Source organism: Lepus europaeus, chromosome 6 (genome assembly GCF_033115175.1).
Source record: "Lepus europaeus isolate LE1 chromosome 6, mLepTim1.pri, whole genome shotgun sequence".
Lineage (NCBI taxonomy): Eukaryota > Metazoa > Chordata > Mammalia > Lagomorpha > Leporidae > Lepus > Lepus europaeus.
In genome coordinates, this window is record NC_084832.1 from 85,291,306 (window position 1) to 85,314,271 (window position 22,966).

The window sequence follows — 22,966 nt, forward strand, 5'->3', positions numbered from 1 at the left end:
ACAGCAGCTTCTGGCAAGCCATCAGCTGAGAATTCTGTCAAAGCTCTGACTTCTTGGGAAGAGAAAAGGATGCGTTGTAGTGACTTGGTTTTGAAAACAGTGGTTGGTTGGGTCTGCAACCCACCTCCATATATTTTTAATTGCCTAGGGTTGTCTTCTTGACTTGAAAATCCTATTGAAAAAGCCAGACATCTCCATGTGGAGGACAAGTTCCCCATTGAGCAAGGTGTAACAGGAAGAATATCACTTCCCAGTATGAAGACGCTTTCTACTCTGACAGGATGTTTTCATGTGGAAGAGATCTTGCATTTCTTCTCTCAAACATGACACTGCTGTTAATGACCACACCCAAGGTTGTACTTTATAATAAAGTCTTTTTATAAAAAATTGTGATTTATATTTTTTTTCTGCCTTATAACCTGCTTTTACATATAATTTTCAAGTAGTGACTTGTACATCTGAAATAAGGCACAACATGTAGGTTTAGGAGATGGTATGAAATCCACTCAAACGTGTGTAAGTTGACATTTTCATTCAAGTATATTCATGTAGAAATTGCCTAATGGATCACTAGCTTAAAACATCTCCTTGAAAATATTAAGAAATAAATAGCTACAATCCAGGTCCTGTCTTCTGAAGAACTTAGTTCATAGGGCCACGCTCCTGTTCCCCAGGAGGCAGCTCTCCTGCTGTCCGGGTATCAGGTTGTAACCAGTCTTGCTTCTGTGGCCATCCATTCACTCCATGCCCTAGAACAGGAAAGGAAGAGTCGTCAGAATGAGCCAGACTTATTCACAAGCAAGGATTCGGTGCTTAAGGACCCTGGTGCTGCGGGGTGAAGCTGGGGTTCCCTCTGGGTCCTACAACTCTGACCCATCCCTGCATCTACGCTTTGCTGAGAGGGAGCAGCTGTACAAACAGGCCTTCTCGGCGCCAAGGCAGCTTAGTGGGTCTGAGGATTCAAGCCTGTCTCCGACCTAAGGATCTGGTAAATAAGCTGTGAATGCAGACTGCTGGGACCCTGCTCTCTGCCTCCTCCCTCACATGGCTGTTGGTGCTGTCCTGCTCAGGACTTCCTCAACCTGCTCTCCTTCCTGCAGTTCAGCTTGGTTTTTCACCTGGTTCACAATTTACATTCACCCTCCTGCAAGCAGCGAAAGTGCTCAAGGCTTATCAGTACACATTAAGAGGGCTAGACGCTAGCTATTTATCTATTTTATTTGAAAGGTAGAGAGACCAAGTTCCTGCTCACTGGCTCACTCCCTGGGATGAAGCCAGATATCAGGAACTCCATCTGGGTCTCCATGTGAGTGGCAGGGACCCAACCACTTAGGCCATTACCGCTCTTCTCAGGGTATGCGTTGACAGGACACTGGAGTTGGGAGGGGAGCTGGCACTTGAACTCTGGCACTTTGATACGGTTGCAGGTGTCCCACGCAGCACAGTAGTGACTGTGCCAAACACCCACCACTATGAAGACTGCAGAGTCCTTCCCCCTTTACCATCATGTTTTTAAATTTATTTTATTTATTTGAGAGCAGAGTTAGAAAGGAAGAGACAGAGACAGAGAGAGAGAGGTCTTCCATCTGCTGGTTCATTCCTCAGATGGCCACAACGGCTGCAATTGGGCACATCCAAAGCCAGGAGCCAGTAGCTTCATCTGGGTCTCCCACATGGGTGCTGGGGCCCAAGCACTTGCGCCATCTTCTGCTGCTTTCCTGGGTGCATTAGCAGAGAGCTGGATCAAAAGTGGAGCAGCCGGGATTCAAATTGGTATCCATATGGTATGCTGGTGCTACAAGCGGGGGCTTAACCTACTGCACCATGGCACTGGCCCCACATCATGATTTTTAAATAATCTGGTACAGTAGTTAAGATTCTTCTTGAGAGCCTGCATCCCATTATCTGAGTATCAGGGCTTCGAGTCCCAGTTCCACTTCCACTTCCAGCTTCCTGCTAATGTAGATCCTGGAAGTAGAAGGTGATGGCGCAAGTATTTGGGTCCCTATCACCCATGTGGGAGACCTGGATGAAGTTCCAGCTTCAGTGTGGCTCAGCCCCTGTTGTGGTCATTTGGGGGAACATTCCAGCAGATGCATGATTTCTCTGTTGTCTCTCTGCCTTTCAAATGAATAAAAAAATTAAAAAAAAAGAAAAGAATTGGAATTACACTCATTCTCGTGACAGGTAAAGCTGCAAGCAGCCTATGAGGCTCAGTGTGGTCCATCCAGCCACCTGCTTTCCTAGCTCTACATGTCTACCCCATTACAAATAAGGCTGATAAAGCTCAGATGGACAGCAGCTGTCCACTAACACCTGCACCACAGAGCAAGACCACACAGCTCTACCTGGGCAGGAAGAGGCCTGGGACAGCATCCCTCAAGGAGCCCGGGGAGAGGCATGTGGAAGGATCATTGTCCAGGTGCTCCAGCAGGTTTCTAGACCTGAGCCGTGTGAGTGTGGGAGAGGGCAGAGGCAGGGGCAGAAGCCAGGAGACTCCACGAAATGGCAAGGAGCTGCCATGAACCAGTTCTTACATTTCCAGCTAAGTTCCTCACGTAGGCGAGCAGGTCCTGGTTAATCAGGGTCACTGCTGCACGGAAGGCAGCGCGCAGCAAGGACGGCGTATGCTCGGCTAGCTTCTTGGCCAGCAGCATGGTCAACATCAGTGCAGCCTTCTCCCTCTCCATGTCTGCAGGCCAAGTTTCCATTGCTTGCTCCACGGCCGACGCCAGCCGCCTCCTTCTGTCCTGTGGAGGGCCACACACCACCTAGTTTGCCAATACCCTTCCCTCCTAAAGGAACTCCAGTCCCCAGCGCACAGCACACAGAAGCATTTCCAAGGGACACAACTAGGGGAGAAATGCAGAGGGGAGCCCAGATCACCCCTGGGAGGAGAGGTTACCACCCAATAAACGCATTCACCAGCAGACACTACAGCAGGGACAGGAACCTTTTTTCTGCCAAGGGTCATTTGGATATTTATATTACATTCGAGGACCTCACAAAATTAGGAACTTAAAAAATCTGCCTGCTATAGATTTATTGAATTTTGAGTTCCACTTGTGGTTGCCAGGGCCAGACCCAGAGGATTTTGCAGGTCTCCTCTCTGTGTCACTCTTTATCAATAAATAAATAAATCTTAAAAAGACAAAGTTCTCTCTAAGCCTGAAGGGAGCGTCAGTTATTTCTGGAAGTCACATGTAGTTCATTCTTTTTGGAGGTTTTTATCCCTAAACTCTCTTGGATGATTTAACATTCAGCTTCCCTACATCTCAACAATTCTGACAGACAGAAAGCCATGCTGGGACTCCACTTCCTCTCTCAAAGTGCCAGGTCTGACAGTAGTGAGCTGAGTCACTTTGCCAGGCACTGGACCAGCTGCTGTTGGATCACCTGACAGCCAAGGAGATAGAGGCCAGCATGGGTTTTCTCCCCTTGCTCACCTCCTCCGAGTGGTCATTCACAAACTCCACCACCAGGTTGTTCAGCAGCTCTGGCTGGATGTGGTGGTCCATCCTGTCCCCGATTTGGGCGAGACGCCTGGCAATGTTCCTGATGACCTCTTCTTGGCTCTCTGAACCTGAGTGTTCAGGCAGCAGAAAAAGAGACGATTTAGACAGGCCCTGGTGCACACCTCCTCCCAGCCCAGCCCACCCCACACGGCTGGCTCCGGGTCTCCCAGAGAGCCTGATGGGAAGACTTGGAGACCAGCCATGGGGCTGGGGTCCAGGGAAAGGCCTGAGCAGAAGACTGGCGAGAGATGTAAGCCTCCCTCCAAACACAGGCCCAACAGCTGCTGGCAGACAGCACTGGGCATTCATAACTTGGGCCCCTGAGGAGTAAACCTGGCTGTAATCCTCACAGCTGCCAGTTTCAGACCCTTGAATCTAACAGACGTCCACCTTAGTGCCAGCAGAGGCCCCGCCTGGGACCATGCATCGTGCCCTTCCTCCCAGGGTGGCCATGGAGTGTACTTCTTCTGCCAGCAAAACCCCACATCTTCACGGGCACCCTAAGGCCTTGTGTAACCAGCTCCTGCTTTTGTAACAGGAACTCTCCAGTGACATCTGCTGGGCTCCCTCAGCCGCAGGCTCATTCGCCCTTCTGTGGTCCCGACCATGGTACAGGTAGTACTGATAGGGTATCACTTCTCTACTCAAAACCCTTGGGGGCAGGCATTTGGCCTGGTGGTTAAGATGCACACTGGTGTACCTGGGTTCAACTCCTGGCTCCAGTTCTTGACTCCAGCTTCCTACTAATGCAGACCCTGGGAGGCTGCAATTGATAGCTCAAGTGTCTGAGCTCCTGTCACCTCCAGGGAGACCTGGGTTGAGTTCCTGGCTCCCAACTTCAGCCCCAACTGGAGTCTACTTTGAGCATTTGGGGAGCAAACCAGCAGATGGAAATTCTGTCTCTCTGCCTCTCAAATAGCTATATTATATTTTAAAAAAGAAAGAAAGAAAGAAAAAGCTAGGCCAGCATGGTAGTGCAGCAGGTTAAGCCACTTCCTACAATGCTGGCATCCCATATGGGTGCTGGTTCAAGTCCTGGCTACTACACTTCCCAATCCAGTTCCTTGCTAATGCACCTAGGAAAGCAGCAAAAGATGCCCAAGTACTTGGACCCCTGCATCGACATCTGGAGACCCAGAGGGAGTTCTAGGTTCCTGGCTTCAGCTTGGCTCAGCCCTGGCCATGGCGGACATTTGGGAGAACGAACCAGTGAATGGAAATCTCCCCCACCTCCTGTCTCTCCCTTTCTCTGTAACTCTGCCTTTAAACAAATCTTTAAAAAATGAAAAACAGGAGGCTGATGCTGTGGTACAGCAGGTGAAACCATCAACAATGCCAGCATCCCATATGGGTGCTGGTTCGAGTCCCAGCCGCTCCACTTTTGATCCAGCTCCCTGCTGATGAGCCTGGGAAAGCAGCAGAAGATGGCCCAAGTCCCTGGGCCCCTGCATCCACGTGGAAGACCCCGATGAAGCTCCTGGATCCTGGCTCCATTGCAGCCATTGGGGAGTGAACCAGCAAATAGAAGATCTTTCTCTCTCTCTCTCTCTCTCTCCTTTCTCTAACTCTGACTTTCAAATAAATAGATCTTTAGAAAAAATTTAAAAAGCAACATTTCCTATGCTTCCTCTAAAGCAACAGAAAGAGTCAAATGACTGCTGACTTCCTTTCCATGCTTCTCTTCCAATGTCCTTGCCACACTCAGCCATTCGCTGTACCTCACAGGTCCTAGGCTTGTACGGCTTCCAGCTTCTGCTTAGGCTATTGCCATTGCCTCTTCCAGGTTTTCCCAAAGAAGCAAACTGCATGCCTCCACCAAGGCCCAGCTCAACTGCTGTGCTGGCAGTTCTGGCAGGATTCCCTGCTGCGCTGAGAGTGCCCCCTCCTCCTCGCAACTGCTCCAGGCTCAGGTCCATACCTCACTGACTTTGGCAGCCTCTCTACCTGGCGTCAGCTACTTGTGTACCTGAGCTGCCTCCCCTCAGGCCTCTAGCTCAGTGACCTCAGGATCTGTGTGCAGCTGAGGGAATGAACTCCCCAGAGAAAGCACAGCGGCCACAGCCTCCACTGTGCCCCTGACCCCCACGTATGTTCAGGCGCTTGATTCACCTGCCATCTTCTACCAGAGCACCAGTAAGCTTGCAAGTATGGTCCTCTCATCGCTTTTGAAGGGCCATTTGAATCAAGCCAGGTTTTGAAATCTGAAGGCAAGGAAGGGACTTTATAGAAGAGAGAAGGAGAAAAACTTGGACTGTGGCTGTAGTTCCTGCTACAGCAGCTTTGACTAGCAGGGCTTGTCCTGTCCCTACCCCTCCCTAAACCTTCCCTAGTGGGCTTCCTTCTGGACCTGAAAGCAGAGAGTCTTTGGGACACTATGATTAGTGAGGAACTCCTGCCACAACCCCATCTACTTGGGCAGAAAGCCAGGACTGAGTCAGCTGTTGGTCTCTCCCAGGGCCACCAGAGGGCAGTACAACCTCCTCCCCAGAGGCAAGTTGGGAGGCTGGATTTCAGGCAGCTGCCAGGCTAGGCTGCAAGGGCTGTGCCCGGGGCCTTGCCAGACAGTGACTTTAAGCTGTGTCTGAATCATCTGCAGAGCGAGGTAGCTGCAGAAGGGTCAGGGGCCAGCACACTCCCAAGTTCCTTAAGTGATTTTGCTGTGTATTACACACTTCTGGAAGCAACCACCTGGGAGTTTGTCTCTGGTCTCCCTCAGGAGAGCCTTTGTCTGCATAGGCGGCCCCACTGCCAATGGGCACAGGGACCCAGGCCAGGGAAGGCAGAGGAGCCTGGAAACAGATACACCATGTGCTGGGGAGGATAACTGAGCTCTGGGGAGGCCCGGCCCAAGGCCCATCTCTGATGCACACACTCTAGCCAGACGCTTCTCCAGGCCTCTGTGTCCTCATGCAGAAATGAGGTTCAGGCCGGCACCGTGGCTCACTTGGCTAATCCTCCGCCTGCGGCGCCAGCACTCCAGGTTCTAGTCCAGGTTGGGGCGCCAGATCCTGTCCCGGTTGCTCCTCTTCCAGTCCAGCTCTCTGCTGTGGCCTGGGAAGGCAGTGGAGGATGGCCCAAGTGCTTGGGCCCTGCACCCGCATGGGAGACCAGGAGGAAGCACCTGGCTCCTGGCTTCAGATTGGTGTAGCGTGCCGGCCACAGCACACCGGCCGAAGTGGCCATTTGGGGGGTGAACCAACAGAAGGAAGACCTTTCTCTCTGTCTCTCTCACTGTCTAACTCTGCCTGTTTAAAAAAAAAAAAGAAAAGAAAAAGAAATGAGGTTCAGAATATGTCAATGTCCAAGCCATCTTACAGGCTGAGTGAGCACTGCAGTGTAAGACCTGGATGCAAAAACTCTCTATAGAAAGAGTGGATTTCCAGTGGGCCTTCTCAGGGTGCCCGGAACTGTTGTTAGCTAAACCCTTGTGGGGCTTTGCCTGGACCCAGTAGCCACAGATCAGTCCAGGCAGAACCCTTGCAGGTAGGAGCCAGGTGTCAGTATTTTCGATTTGACATGAGAGAGTGGCAGACAACGACCTCACCATAATGCTCTCAACAGCTGGCCAACTGGCTCTCAACTGTAGCCAAAGACTCAGTCCAGGTCTGGCATGTGGATGGCACAAACCCAGCTACTTGAGCCATCACTGCTGCCCCCCACAGTATGTATTAGCAGGAAGCCGCAGTCAGGAGCCAGAGCTGGACGGCAAACCGAGGCACTCTGATGTGAGGCATGGGCATCCTAACCTCCAGCTTAAATACCTGTCCCCTCTTCCCAGTATTTGTTAAAGCTTCTCAGGTTCTTGGAATTACACAGAATCCAGATCAATGGTTCCCAAGCTTCCATTGCATTAGAACCACTTGGGAAATCTGATACGAAATACTATTTCATATTGGTCCAGACAGGAGAACCAGGATCAGCCATGAAACGAGGTTTTGGCTCCTCAGAAGGGAAGACCTTTCTAATGTGCTCATCCAAGAACAGCAAGTGCCGCCAAGGACAGACCAGACATCACATGACACAGATGTGTAAGGTCCCTCCAGGCCTGTAGGCACCCTGTTACTCAGGGCTGCAAAGCCCAGCTTCAGGGCCACGGAGGAGGGTCACACACCTACCTGCCTCTGCTCTCCCCATCTGGAGGAAGCTGGCGTGGTTGCCGTCCGTCTGCAGCTCGTCATCGTAGCTGCAGCAGTCATAGCTGTCGGCCAGCTCGGCTTCTGAGAGCAGCTCCCGACCCAGCACCTGTAGTTCTTCATGGAAGCTGCAGCTGCAGAAGCTCTGGAGGAAGCCTAACACCAGCAGGTTTGTGATGTGCTCGTCCCTGGGGCCTGGACCACTGCTGACCTAAGATGAAAGGGAAGGCAGTGAGACTGGAACCTGTCACAGGGCTGGACGCCTTTTTTGCAGCTGCTGAAAGGGCTCCGGGTATGGCCAAGCCCACAGGATCCCATGGGTACTGGCGCTCTGTAAGCGGGCTCAGGGCCTGCTCTAACCAGTACCACTTGCAGATGCTGAGAAAGCTCCAACTCTGCAGAAGGCGACTCTGTACCACTTGCTTGACCTCCAGTACCCGTGGGCGAGCCGCCAGCCAGGGCAAGCGGGAAGTCAGGCAAACACCACTGTTTCAATGCCTCCTTCCAATACCATGGATCCCTTACCAACTTGAGCCTGCCTCTCCTGGCGATGCTACCAACAGCTGCAAGTTCTTTCTTTTCCATGACCTCCCTTGGGAGGCCTCAGGGGTATTGGGCAAACAGAAGAATCTCACCACTGGGGTGTGAGGGCCACAAGTAAACAAATGCCTGCCACTGGACGAGCTAGGTTTGTTCAGGTGGGTAACCCAGAACCCACAGCGCCCTGCTCTAACCCGCAGGGGCTGAGCTCTCGGCCTTCATAGGCAGCACTGCCTGCGGTACACTGCAGCACCTGTGGGGTACTGTGGGGGACGGGCCCACATGTCTGGTGTGCTGACTGGGGCTGTGCGAGGGGACTGCAGCAAGTTTGTGGGAAATGGGATCGTATAACAAATTCATCTTGATGCTATAAATTTTGAAGTCCATGCATAATTTTTTCATAATATGTATTTCCCATGAGCTTTTGGGAGCCCTTCATATTCTTTATTTTAAAGATTTTATTTAGGGGCCGGCGCTGTGGCTCAGTGGGTTAACACCCTGGCCTGAAGTGCCAACATCCCATATGGGTGCCGATTCAAGACCCGGCTGCTACACTTCCGATCTAGCTCTCTGCTATGGCCTGGGAAGGCAGTGGAAAATGGCCCGAGTCCTTGGGCCCCTGCACCCGTTTGGGAGACCCGGAAGAAGCTCCTGGCTCCTGGCTTCGGATCAGTGCAGCTCCGGCCATTGCAGCCAACTGGGGAGTGAATCATCAGATGGAAGATCTCTCTCTCTCTCTCTCTCTGCCTCTCCTCTCTCTGTGTAATTCTGACTTTCAAATAAAATAAATAAATATTTTTTAAAAATTTTATTTATTTATTTGGAAGGTAGAGTTAGAGAGAGAGGAAAGAAAGAGAGAGAGGGCTGGGCCAGGCCAAAGCCAGGAGCCCAGAGCTTCTTCTGGGTGTCCCACTTAGGTGCAGGGGCCCAAGGACTTAGATGATCTTCTACTGCTTTCTCAGGCATATTAGCACAGAGCTGGACTGGAAGTGGAGCAACTGGGACACAAACAGATGCTGATATGGGATGCCGGCACTGCAGACAGCAGCTTAACCTGCTATACCACAGTGCAGGCCCCAAGCCTCCTCATATTCTTGGCAGAGGTGAGTGTCAGCAAGCTGTGCCCACAGCAAGTGAAGAACTAGGCTGAGAGAGGGAATAGACAACCTGGTAGACAGAGACACTAAGAACTGCCCAGAGATGCAAAACAGGCACACTGGGCGGAAGACAAGGCCAAGAGAGGAAAACCAAGGTGCAAGGCAGAAATTTATTTTCTACCCTCTACTTTTTTAGAAAAGTCAAAACATTTTTAGAGGAAAATTTTTTGATTTTCAAATTTTTATTTATTTGAAAGGCACATAGAGAGAAAGAGAGAGTGAGAGCAAGAGAGAGAGAGAGATATATCTTTCATCTGCTGGCTCTCTCCCTAAAAGCCCACAACAGCCAGAGCTGCTCTAGGCTGAAGCTGGGAGCCTGGAACTCCATCTGGGTCTCCCACATGAGCAGCAGGGACTCAATTACTTGAGTCATCACCTGCTGCCTGCATCAACAGGAAGCTGGAATGGGAAGTGGAGGCAGGACTCCACCCCAGGCACTTGGTATGAGATGTGGCCATCTTTACTACTATGCCAAAGACCTGCCTTTTAGAGGACAGTTTTTATAAAGCAGATTGTGTCAAATAGATGGAATTCTGAACATAAGCTGCCTGTGCTTTACTTGTTCAGCTTTTATGCCTCCAAAATGCCTCTAAGAAAAGGAGAACGACAATGTAAAAGTTCCGTGGTATCAAATCCTTATGTTTCCTCCACAGTGCGGCCCAGAATCCCACAGTATGCTTTGTTTCTGCCTCCAGGAGGCGCCCTGGTGGGGAGGAGAAGGGAGGGCTGGGGCAGGCTGGTAGCTGAATTGTGTCCCCTGAAAGAAACCTTCAGGTGCTGACCCCAAGTACCCATACTGCAACTCTACTTGGGAACATGGTCTTGGCAGAGGTGACCAAGAAAAGAGAAGGTCGTACAGAGTTAGAGTGGGCCCCAAATCCACTGACCGCAGAGTTGTAAGAGGCAGATTCACACACAGACACACAGAGGAAATGCCCTGTGTCGACAGAGCACAGAGCTGGGGCAATGAGAGCCACCAGAGGATGGGCTTGGCACAGATCCTCCACAGCCCTAGAAAGAACTCACTCCAACGACCCTTCACTCAAGACCCCTTCATTCAAGAGTCAACTTCTATTGTCCAAAGCTGATTCATGGAGTTTGGGGACAGCAGCCCAGGAAACCAACAAAGGCAGTCTATGCCCCCAGGACTTCCTTCTGATCCAGGAACCCACTCCTGGTAAATGCCTCCAGCTAGGCCAGCGCAGGTGTCAAATGCAAGCCCCAAGATCTCAGCTCTAACAACAGAGGGGTCTTGGAGAAGAAGGAGGAGTTTCACATATGGAGGACAGGCCCACAAGCTACAATGGGGTCACCCAAGATGCCACATGCTTGGCAGTACTCAGTGGACAGCACCTGTGTGGACAGGTAAGTCAGGGACAGCATGAACTTATCATAAAACAGGCGATGTACTTGGGAAGTGGACAAACAGAACTTAGGACATGCCAGTATGGGACCACATATGCCATTTTTGATGTAAGTTGAACATCTCAAAAGAAAGGCAACTTGATAGTTATGCTCTCAGATGACAGAACAACAACAACAAAAGTTAGGAGCAATGATCAAGATGGGAAATATCACAAAGCTGATGTAAAGGAAGCAGAAAGAATTCTCACGATACAAAATCAGTTCCCATGCAGAGTAGTATGGAAACTACCCCATGTGTTTAATAATAAGCCCAATGTCCAGACAAGCAAACAAATAGAAGCACCAAACTACAAGAAATAAAGCCAGCCTCACTTTTTCTCTTTGTTTTTCTTAATATCAAAACCCAAAGAATGTTGCAACAAGGATGCACCCTGAGGACATCGTGCTAAGTGAGACAAGCCAGACACAAATGGACAAGCGTGATTTCATTCACAAGACACCTCAAGTGCCCAGATTCACAGAGACAGAAAGAAAAATGGGGCTTGCCGGGGGCTGGCGTGCAGAGTGAGGAGTTAGTGTTGAGGGTGCAGAGTCAGCTGAGGGAGAGGATATCATTCTGAAGAGGGGTGAGTGGTGGCGGCAGTGGTAGGTGTACATTTAATGCCAGTGAACTGTTCACGGAAAAATTGGTAAACTTTGGAGTCAGCATTCAGCCTAGTGGATAGGATGGCCATGTCCCACATCAGAGAACAGAAGATGGATTCCTAGCTCCAGCTCCTGACTCAAGCTTCCCGCTAATGCTCACACTGGGAGGTAACAGGTTATGGTTCAAGTAACCAGGTCTCTGCCCCTCACTGAGTTCCTGAATCCCAGCTTCATTCCTGGCACAGCCCTGGGTGTTGCAGGCATTTGGGGAGTAAACCAGTGGATGAAAGCTTTGTCTTTCTCTGCTTATCTGTTCTCTGCCTCTCAAATTTTAAGAAAAGATGAATTTTATCCGATGTGATTTTTACCGCAATTTTATTAAAACAAAACATAAAGCAAAGCAAAGAAATACTTACAACAAGATGAAAGCTCTCATGTGAGGGGTGGGGGGACAGCTAAACCACAAATATAAGAGAAAACTGCAGGCTGGCATTGAGGTACAGTGGGTTATACCACGTATGCAATGCAAGCATCCCATACAGATGGCAGTTCGAGTCCTGGCTGCTCCACTTATGATCCATCTCCCTACTAATGTGCCTGGGAAAGCAGAGAATGATGGCCCAAGTACTTGAGCCCCCACACCCACGTGAGAGACTCGGAAGCCAGGTCAGGCTCCTGGCTTCAGCCTGACCCAACCCTGGCTGTAGCAGCCATTTGGGGAGTGACCCAGCAGATAGATGATCCCTCTCTCTCTGTCACTCTCTCCCTCTTTCTGTGTATCAGTCTGCCTTTATAATAAAATAAAAATAAAAAGAGAAAATATCTCACTGCTTCATTGATGGGCAAGCCGCCTAATTTCTGTGTCTCCATGTTCTCTGACTTTGACGGTGCAAAAGAAAAAAGAAACACACTGGGAATAATTGTATCCTCTCTTCCTGCACCAAAGGAACTAGCTGGAGGGATTGCTATAGAACCCCAAAACTGCTCACCCACCCGGAGCACAGTAAGCCCATCACTGACACTCGGCTGCTGGGAAAGGCAGGTATTTACTGCAATGCACAGAGCAAGGAGCAGGCAGCTAGCACTGATCTCCAAGACTCCCTGAGGGAGTCAGGGTAGTGAATCTTCTGGCTGAAAGTTGGGGATGAGTCACAGTGATCTGCTAGTGTGTGGCTTTTGACCAGAGATCAGGGCCAGTGTGTTTCCTTTGGAATGACAAAGGTGGGCTCCTGTGTGCCTGGGTCTATGTGTAGATTGGGTACTGGTTTCTTTGATGGGGTTTGAAGTTCCTGAAAAACCTCCCAACTCAGGTCTAACACGAGGACGTCAGCTATGGTGGTGATAAATGACCTTCAAGACCTGCGTTCGTAGTTCAGCCTGTAGGTCGCTCAAAGGCTCTCAGATCAGAGGCCAGCACTGAGGAGTTCACTATGCTAAAGACAGGGACAAGAAGGAACTGGGCCCAGCAATGTGGCATAGCAGGTTCAGCCACCACTTGTGATGCTGGCATCCCATATCAGAGCATCAGCTGGAATCCTGGCTATTCCATTTTCCATCCAGCTCCCTGCTAATGTACCTTGGAAAGCAGTGGAAGGTGGCCCAAGTACTTGAGTCTCTGCCATCCACATGGGTGACCAGGATGGAGCTCCAGGGTCTTGGCTTTAGCCTGGCCCACTCCTGGCCATTGAGGCCATTTGGGGAGTGAACCAGCAGACAGAAGATCTCTCTGTCACTGTGCCTTATAAATAAACAAATCTTAAAAAAAAAAAAAGAAGAAGAAGAAGAAGAGCTATCGGAATCTGATAAAATCTACATCAAAGGCTAGCAGGGCTGGGGTTTGGTTACAAATGGGATGCTATATAAGACTGCACTCCAGGGGGCCGGCACTGTGGCATAGTGGGTAAAGCCGCCACCTGCAAGCACCAGCATCCCATATGGGCACCAGTTCGAGTCCTGGCTGCTCCACTTCAGATATAGCTCTTTGATGTGGCCTGGAAAAGCAGTGGAAGATGGCCAAAATCCTTGGGCCTGTGTACCTATGTGAGAGGCCCAGAGGAGGTCCTGGCTCCTGGTTTCGGATTGGCTGAGCTCCAGTGGTTGCTGCCATTTGGGGAGTGAACCAGCGGATGGAGGACCTCTCTCTCTCTCTCTCTCTCTCTCTCTCTCTGCCTTTCTGTAACTCTGCCTTTCAAACAAAATAAATAAATCTTAAAACAAACAAACAAACAAAAGAATGCACTCCCTAAAGGTTAGCATGCACAGCACCACGTGGCAGGGCTGCTTCAACCTGCAGGCATCTCAAGAATATGGAAGAGGGAGCAACATGACAGGCTAGAAGGGACACAAATGGGCAGCTTTAGATGGCACCAAACAGAGCACTGTTTTATTTTCTTTTTCTTAAATTTCTATTTACTTATTTTGAGAGACAGAGAGACAAAGAAAGCTGCCACCCACTGGTTCACTTCCCAAATGTCTGTAATAGCCTCTGGCTGGGACTAAAGCCAGGAACATGGAACTTAATTGGGTCTCCTACAGGGGAGGCAACTACTTGAGCCATCACTGATGACTGCCAGGGTGCTCATTAGTAGGAAGCTGGAGTCAGGAATCAAACACAGGCCCTCTGATACAGGACAGGGGTATCTTAACTGCTAGGCTAAATGCCCGCCCCAGAGCACTATTTTGTGACACTGCTAAAGGGTTTCATTATGACAAGATCTCTTCTGTTTGTTCACTTAACATGCATCCTTGGCCCACACATTCCTACACTTCTGGAAGGACATTTGACAGGTGCATGTTGCAAAGCTCCAGGCACTAAGTGCTTCTATGTGCTCAGAGATTCAGAAGCTAATTTTGTTGTTAAGTATGAAGTTCCTCTTTGCTGAGCTGTCAAAGACCTGGGCCGCAGCAACTGTCCAAGAAAACAGACATAAAGACCAGAAAGGCCTTTGGCCACCTTATAAGCCCCTTTCCATAGCATCCAAAAGAACCCTAAGAGTCTGACCTTGGGATCCACGGCATAAGCAGCACTATGCAGCTCCATGTCACCTCTGGCTCCCAGGTGTGTGATCGGCAGCCTGCAACAGAACAGACAGACCCAGGGTCAGTGGGTTCCCTGCAAGGATGCCCCCTTCATGAACCTCAGGAAAAAACCAAGGAAGCAGTCCCAGGCTCACAGCCAAGAGGCTGAGCTCAGTCACTCGGCCTCATGATGCCCTCTGGATGTCTCTCTTTCTCCCCAGCATGGAGCAAACTGGAGTTCCCTCCTTCCAGGAGCTTGCCAAGTCCTGAGCCCTCCCCAGGGTCAACCCTCCAGCCTCAGAGGTCAAGCCTCTGCTTGCACACTCAGGAAGACCTCATGGACCAGGCAAATTGGGCAGCTTGGCTCAATAAATAGCTAGTTAATACATTCTGCCTAAAGTTTTCAGGGAGTCTGTCTTACTATTACCATGCCCACTATCACAATGACTCCTTCCAACAATAAAAAGCCCAACTCATTTACTCAGTGTGCAACAGTTCTCAGAGTGCCTCACTGAGCCCTAGGTGGTGCAGATACTGACTTAGTGGGGAATGAATAAGGCGTGGATCAATCTTCTTTCTTCTCTCTCTCTTTTTAAACAGGTAGATATAATTTAAAATATTTATTTATTTATTTATGTTGGGAGCTGGTTCACTCCCCAAATGTCTACAATAGCCAGGACTGGGCCAAGCTAGAGCCAGGAGCCTAGAACTCAATCCATGTCTCCCATGTGGATAGCAGGGACCCAACAATTTGAGCCATCATCTGCTGTCTCCCAGGGTGCACATTAGCAGGAAGTTGGAATCAGAAGCAGAGCCAAGATGCAAACCCAGGAACTCCAATATGGAATGTGAGTGTTCCAAGTGTCAACTTAGCTGCTGTGCCAAATACCTGCCTAGGGAACTATTAAATGGCAGCCAGGACGGACAGGTCAGCTCTTTCCATCAGGCATATAGAATCAAGGAGTAGTTAAGAGAAATTGTCCATATAAACTTCAAAAAGTTTATGGAAAATGGAACTGAAAAAACAGCTTATTTTGGTGCAAAAACTTTCAAAATTCATGCAGAATTTTTCATAACACTCACTTTCCATGAAGTTTTTGAAGACCTCCCCATGTGCATCGATTTCAAGATCTGTTGCACCAAAATGAACTTATCCTTTAATGTCATTTCCACACTTTTTGAAGTCTCCTCATACACAGAAAAGACCTCCTATAAAATGTTTATAAAGAAACAGACTGTATTTGATAATTACATAAAAAATATTATATCTTCCCAGGACACATCTGAACTTCACCTATCATAAAACAGAGGCCAGACAAAAGCCAACTAAGGATTGACTTAAAAAATAAATGCCCTTTCAATGGAACAGACCTAACCATAGAAAGGAATGAGAGATGTGTGTGCACAGGTTAGAGAGATGTCCAGAACCATCTTAGGCTCTAGCCCCCACTGCCATGTCTGGAAACCAGGTGACCCCATGGCTCAACCTCAGCTCCACCCCCACCTTAATGGGATTTACTGCTCCTACTTCCCTACCTGCCCCCTGGCAAAGTTTTAAGAGGACCTGTTCCTGAACATGTGGCTCTCTCTCGATCTCTTGATCTCTCTGTTATGCTCTCCTTCTCCCTCTTTTCTTCTTCGACCCTTCCCTCCAGTCTGTCAGGTTTCCCCCAGTAAAGCAAGGAAGGAACGAAAGGAAGGAAGGAAGGAAGGAAGGAAGGAAGGAAGGAAGGAAGGAAGGAAGGAAGGAAAAAATCCAAAAGAGCCTGGACAAAAATTTCCATAGAACAGTCTGAATAGAATAATCCTATTTTAGAAAGTATATGCCAGGGCCAGTGTTGTGGCAAAGCAGGCTAAGCCACAGCCTACAATGCTGGCATCCCATATTGGAGTGGCAGTACAAGTCCCTGCTGCTTCACTTCTGACCCAGCTTCCTGCTGATGAACCTAGGAAAGTAGAATGTGGACCAAGGGCTTGGGCTCGTGCCACCCATATGGGAGAGCTAGATGGCTCCCAGCTTTGATTTGGCCCGGCCCTGGCTGTTGTGACATTTGGGAGGTGATGGAAGATCTCTCTCTTTCTCTCTCTCTCTCTCTCCTTGTCTCTCCTTCAAGGAAATAAATAAATAAAGTATTTGCCTGTGTATGTGTGAATCTACGCACAATAGTAGGCTGAATAAAATGAAATCAATGGTCATTTTTTAAGGCAAAACCAAATACTCACAATCTCTTTCTTTTTTTAAGGATTTATTTATTTTATTTTATTTATTTATTTTTTGACAGGCAGAGTGGACAGTAGAGGGAGACAGAGAGAAAGGTCTTCCTTTTTTGCCGTTGGTTCACCCTCCTATGGCCGCCGCGGTAGGCGCGCTGCGGCCGGCGCACCGCGCTGATCAGAGGGCAGGAGCCAGGTGCTTATCCTGGTCTCCCATGGGGTGCAGGGCCCAAGCACTTGGGCCATCCTCCACTGCACTCCCTGGCCACAGCAGAGAGCTGGCCTGGAAGAGGGGCAACCGGGACAGGATCGGTGCCCCGACCAGGACTAGAACCTGGTGTGCCGGTGCCGCAAGGCGGAGGATTAGCCTGTTAAGCCACAGCGCTGGCCAGGATTTATTTATTTTATTGAAAGGCAGAGATACAGAGAGAGAGAGAGAGAGAGAGAGCTTCCAGCTGCTGGTTCACTCCCCAAATGGCCTCAACACTCAGGGCTGCGCCAGTCCAAAGCCAGGAGCCAGGAGTTTCATCCAGTCTCCCACATGGTACAGAGGCCCAAGTACTTGGGCCATTTTCTGCTGCTTTCCCAAACCTGTTAGCTGGGAGCTGGATCAGAAGTGGAGCAGCCAGGACTCGAACTGGTGCCCATAAAGGATGTTGACGCTGCATTAGCATTCTATGCCACAGTGCTGGCCCCTGGTAATTTAATATGGATCTTAAAACATAGGAAATAGGCCGGCACAGTAGCTCAGTGGGCTAATCCTCCGCCTGCAGCGCTGGCACATCAGGTTCCAGTCCCGGTCGGGGCGCCGGATTCTGTCCTGGTTGCCCCTCTTCTAGGCCAGCCCTCTACTGTGGCTCGGGAGTGCAGTGGAGGATGGCCCAAGTCCTTGGGCCCTGCACCCACATGGGAGACCAGGAGAAGCACCTGGCTCCTGCCTTTGGATCAGTGCGGTGCGCCAGCTGCAGCACGCCGGCTGCAGGGGCCATTGGAGGGTAAACCAATGGCAAAGGAAGACCTTTCTCTCTGTCTCTCTCTCTCTCTCTCTCTCTCTCACACACACACACTAACTCTGCCTGTCAACAACAACAACAAAAAAAAAACATAGGAAATAAAAAACAAAATAATTAACAATCAACTTGTCTCTGGAAAGAAAGGAGGGGGCCCCTAGCCCTCCCCAAAGAGGAAACTGAACATGAGACCAGCCCAAGGGAGGGAGCTTCTGCCCACCAGGCAGCAGCAGGAACTGCACTGTGACACCACCATGCTTTTTGGTCCTATCCCTGTCTTAGGAGCACATACTGCACCCCAATCCTCCTCTGAGGATTCTGGAAAAGTCTACTCCTACCCTGCCATGGCCAGGTATGGCTCTATTTGGGCAAGAAAAGGGGACAAGAGCAAAGGACCAAGTGCATGCGGACAGAGGGAAGCACAAGGACACTGGCCAGAGGCCATCCTCTGGATCTCCAAGGGACAAGAGGCAAGAGCCAGAGTCATTACCAGCCTCAAGACAAAACTCAAGGGCCAGTGTCTGGTGCACAGAATTAGGCTGCTTGTAATGCTGGCATTCCATACAGGAGTGCTTGTTTGAGTACCAGCAGCTCCTTTTCCAATCCACTTCCCTGCTAATGCAACCAGGAAGCAGCAGATGATGGCTCAAGTACTTGGGTCCCTGCCACCCACATGGGAGACCTGTACAGAGTTCCAGGCTCATAGCTTTGGCCTCGCCCAGACCTGGCTGTTTGTGGCCATTTGGGGTAAGCCAGCAGACGGAAGACCTCTCTTTCTCTCTGTTTCTGTCTCTCTCCTTCTCTCCCTCTGTCAGTCTGCCTTTCAAATAAATAAATAAATATTTAGGAAAAATCAAAAACAAAAAAACAAACAAGCCACAGAAACCAGACAACCTCCCCAGAGTGACTGCATAGTAAATTAAACTCTGGTTTCTACCTCCAGCTACGGAGCTTGCATCCCTCTACCACCCCATTAAAAACAACATCAGGTGGGCAATGGCCTAGTGGTTAAGACACCTATGACTTCAGATCAGAGTACTGGGGTTCAATTTCCATCTTTAGTTCCTGACTCCAGGTTCCTACTAATGTACACACTGGGAGGCAGCAGGCGATGGCTCAGGTATTGGGTCCCTATCACCCATATGGTTGAATTTCAGGCTTCTGGTTTCAGCCTGGCTCAGTCCTGGCTGTTGTGGACACTTGGGGAATAAACTAGGGGGATGGGGTGGGGGATCTGTTTATCTCTCTGCTTCTCAAATAAATCAGTAGATTATTTTTTAAAAAGAAGTCAACTTCAGAAATTTCCATGGGGGCAAATATTCACCTGTCACTCCAGCACTCCAGACGTAACTCATGCAAACATTTTGATTGACTTCCTTTCAAATGTGTGCATGTACAAATACACACACACACACATCTACACATAAACTTCCATAGTCTTCTGCTTTCATCTACAGTGTTATCATTTTCTCACTCCAATACAGTCTTCCAAAACATTCTAATGCCTTTATCTTACTGCAATGGTTTTCAACCAGAGGTGACTGCGGCCCTCAGGAAGGACTAGGCAATGGCTGTAGACAATTCTGCTTGTCATGGGATTGTGAAGTGATACAGACAGCTCATAGTGGCTACCAGGGGAGTGACACATCCTACATACAGGTTTAGCTAGACCAAAAAGTCAAGTGCCTGATCTGAAAACCCTGTTCTAGTGTGTACAGATGCACCAACATACCATTAACTTCCTATGTTGGGCACTTAAACAGTTTAAAAATCTTCACCACTAAAAACAGGACTGTGATTAGTACCCTGGTGTGGCCCTTTCCTATTAAGTCTAGAATCAAATAAGAAAGAGCACAGTGGAAGTACAAAGTGCCATCCTAGAATGGGCTCCCGGGAATCAAGACAAAGTGACTGTAGGGGCTGGCGTTTAGCCTAGTGGCTGAACCCACTAGGAGCACCTGGGCTCTATGCCTGGCTTTGGCTCCTGACTGCAGCTGCCTGCCAGTGCAGACCCTGGGAGGCATGGTGATGGCTCAAGTAGTTGGGTTGCTGTCACTCATATGGGAGGCCTGGGCTGAGTTTCAGGCTTTGGCTGGGCCCAATCCCAGCCAATGCAAGTGTGTAGGGAATAAACCAGCAGATAGGAGTGCTCTGTGTTTCTGCCACTCAAATAAATAAATATTTTTTTAATTTAATAATAAAAAGTGACTGCACCCCAATTGGGCTGTAACCTCGAGGACCTGGGGTCGCCTCCTGCGGAACAGGTGGCCTAGAGGTCTTTAAAGGGATGGCCTGCATTCCTAGGCCCCACAGTTTCAGGAGATGCATGACTTTCAGGGCAGAACACTTGCCTGTGTTGGGGTCACACCTCAGTTCATTCCTTTCTTAAGCAGAAACTGAGTCAATGTTAGCTATAAGCAGGGCCAGTACGATAGGGATGAAGACACAACGAGAAACCACAAAAGCTCCTGAGTTAGCAGTGGTTTCATCCCCAAGCCCCAGTCCTGACTAAAGGTGCCAGCAAGAAGGACAACTCCAGCGGCCAGGAGGGCAGGGAATGGGAGGCAATAACCAGCTACCTCACCTCCGCACCAGCACAGCCAAGACCTCGGCAGCCTGGAAACCTACACACTGGGACTTCGAGTCCCTTGATGAGCCTGGCTACAGGGGTGGCCAACGTAGTCGCCCTCAGCAGCTATGGAGATTGGCTCTACGACACAAATCCTTGGACACTCAAGCACTTGCCAGTACCTACACACAGTCTCCGTATACTTTAAATCCTCTCTAAGTGACTTTATGATATGTAACACAATGTCAATGCTACATAAACAGCTGTCCTGCTGTACTGTTGAGGGAGAAATAACAAGAAAAGTCTGCATATGCCCAGTATGGACACCATTTTGTTTCTGAGTACTTTTGCCCTGTGGTTGCTAGGATCTTCTGACATGGGGCTCAAGGATGGGGACAGCCAACTGTGTCACAGCTGATAACAAGGACCCTGCAATGGCCATCAGGCAGCAATAGCCGCAGCACACAACTGGTGCAGTCTCCAATTCTCACAAGACCCTGGCAAAGAGGACGCTGCTGCTCCAGTTCTTAGCAACAGGGCTGAAGCTGAGGGCACCCAGTGAGGGCAGGAACTCTCAGTGGCTGCATGGTGGCCTGAGTGGGGGTGCTGGGGCAGGTCACTGCCCACCACTGGGCCTATTCCTCATCAGCAAGACTGAAGCTGAGCCCCTACTCCTGATGTATCCAGTGTAGGCTTGATGAGGCCCAAGGCTCTCTCCCTCAGCCTGCAGTTCCTCGATCTTTCCTTTGAAGATTGCAAAGCAACTCATTGCTAAAGATTAACTCATGCAATACGGGATTGATGCAATGATAAGGGTAAGCTGGTGGAACCACAGAGATTCGGGACTCAGTCACCACCTCTACAGCTATCCCAATACCACACTCTTTTGTCTGTTTGCTCAGAGTAACCCAAAATCCCTCCAGGGACCTCAGACCTGAGCTTGCTTTGCCATCACAAAGAACACTCTGGCTCCTGTCACCGAGCCATCAGTAGAAGGCCTTGACCTGCACACCTTGACGTGTGCAGGCTCGAGACCTGCAGACGTGCTGATCCTGCACTGCAGCTCACTGCAGAACACACTCCTGCTCTCTTCCACCACCCTGTTGCTGCGTGCAGTTGGGAAAGAGGACTCAGTCTTTGGGAATCTATGCAAAGGGAAGTGGACGACAGCACGGTGGGTCTGCTCTGACTCCTGCCTTCCCCTTCCCAAGGCCCCAAAGGCCTCACCCGCACCCTGGGAAACCAAGTGAATCTGAATGAACTGAAAAATCCCACAGTTCACAAAGACCCAGCTCAGCACCAACCCTACACAGTCAATGCTAAGGCTTAGGCTACGCTGTGCAGGAGCAATTCTCCCAAGAACTTGTGGAAGGAAGACCTTTTTATGGAGCAAAATCCTCAGCTAGGCAGAGCTCTCTATGGCTGTCACAGGGTCCTCCCTGTTCTCCCATGCAGACCTCCAGGTCCCTCAAACAGCCCCTGGGGAGGGTGTACTAGACTAAAGCCTGGGAACCAACCCTGCCCATCCCCCCTGGCCCATCAGGACCCAGCCATGGCACTGAGTATGGCACTCACCGAGCAAAGCACTGTGCACAGAGCCGAGGGCACAATGGTAAAAACGGTCCACGTGTTCCTGCCCCATGAAGTGTATTCATAAAAATACATAATTACAAATGATAACCACTATGAAAGAAAAGCATATGCTACTCTAACAACCCTGTCAATCATTCACTCACTAAATATTCAGAGTGCCCACTGAGTGCCAGGTGTAAGGAAAGGGGTAAGGCAACGGCGTAAAGTAGAACAAGGAACCTGACCTAGATTACAAACCCAGAGGAGAGAAAGCACCATGCGGGTCAGGGCTGAAGAACGCCCAAGAACTAACCAGAAAAAGAAGTGGGCAGGGAAAGGACTTTCCAACACCCTATGTTTTGGGGCCTTGGTATCCCCATCAGAGAAATGGGCCTGGAGAAAGTGGGTTTCTTTCTGGTCCCTTTGGTTTCCTTTGGTGAACATGTTAAAGACTGTGTTTAACTCATTATTTACTGGGGAAACAGTAAGATGTGAAGACCACTGAGAATCGTATGCATATGCAATGAGGAAACAGGAAATGAATTTACAGAATGCTTACATCCCCCAGCCAGAAACCAAGTGCATTTCACTGGGAAAATTCATTTGCCTTTCTATGGACAAAATCTTTTGTGTTAATACCTGTTTTCTACAACTTACAGAGTTAGGAGGCAGCTCAAGACAATACAGGAAATGCTTTTGGCCCATTTCAGAGTCTTTCTTTTTTTTTATAGAAAGCTTTATTTAATAAATATAAATTTCATAGCTACAGCTTTTGGATTATAGCAGTTCTTCCCCCCATAACCACCCTCCCACCTCCTACTCCCTCTCCCATCCCATTCTTCATTAAGATTCATTTTTCATTATCTTTATATACACAAGTTCAACTCTATACTAAGTAAAGATTTCCACAGTTTGTACCCACACAGACACACAAAGTATAAAGTTCTGTTTGAAGACTAGTTTTACCATTAATTCTCATACTGCAACACATTAAGAACAGAGGTCCTACATGGGAAGTACACAGTGACTCCTGTTGTTGATTTAACAATTGACACTTTTATTTATGATGTCAGTAATCACTCGAGGCTCTTGTCATGAGCTGCCAAGGTTATGAAAGCCTCAAGTTCACAAACTCTGACATAATTTAGACAGGGCCCTAATCAAAGTGGAAGTTCTCTCCTCCCTACAGAGAAAAGTACCTCCTTCTTTGATGGCCCCTTCTTTCCAT

The 22,966-nt window shown here is 49.3% G+C and overlaps 1 protein-coding gene across 2 annotated transcripts in view; it reads right to left on the minus strand.

The window, feature by feature from the left end:
* Positions 1–517: 517 nt before the first annotated feature.
* Positions 518–22,966, minus strand: part of BID (BH3 interacting domain death agonist) — a 36,268-nt gene continuing 13,819 nt past the window's right edge. For both annotated transcript variants that reach the window (XM_062194462.1, XM_062194461.1), the window contains exons 2-6: positions 14,357–14,429; positions 7,631–7,859; positions 3,447–3,583; positions 2,538–2,750; positions 518–749 (exon numbers count right to left, since the gene is read on the minus strand). In XM_062194462.1, the coding sequence (XP_062050446.1) occupies positions 738–749; positions 2,538–2,750; positions 3,447–3,583; positions 7,631–7,859; positions 14,357–14,395 (630 nt within the window). In that variant the 5' untranslated portion in view covers positions 14,396–14,429 and the 3' untranslated portion in view covers positions 518–737. The remainder of the gene's footprint in view (positions 750–2,537; positions 2,751–3,446; positions 3,584–7,630; positions 7,860–14,356; positions 14,430–22,966) is intronic.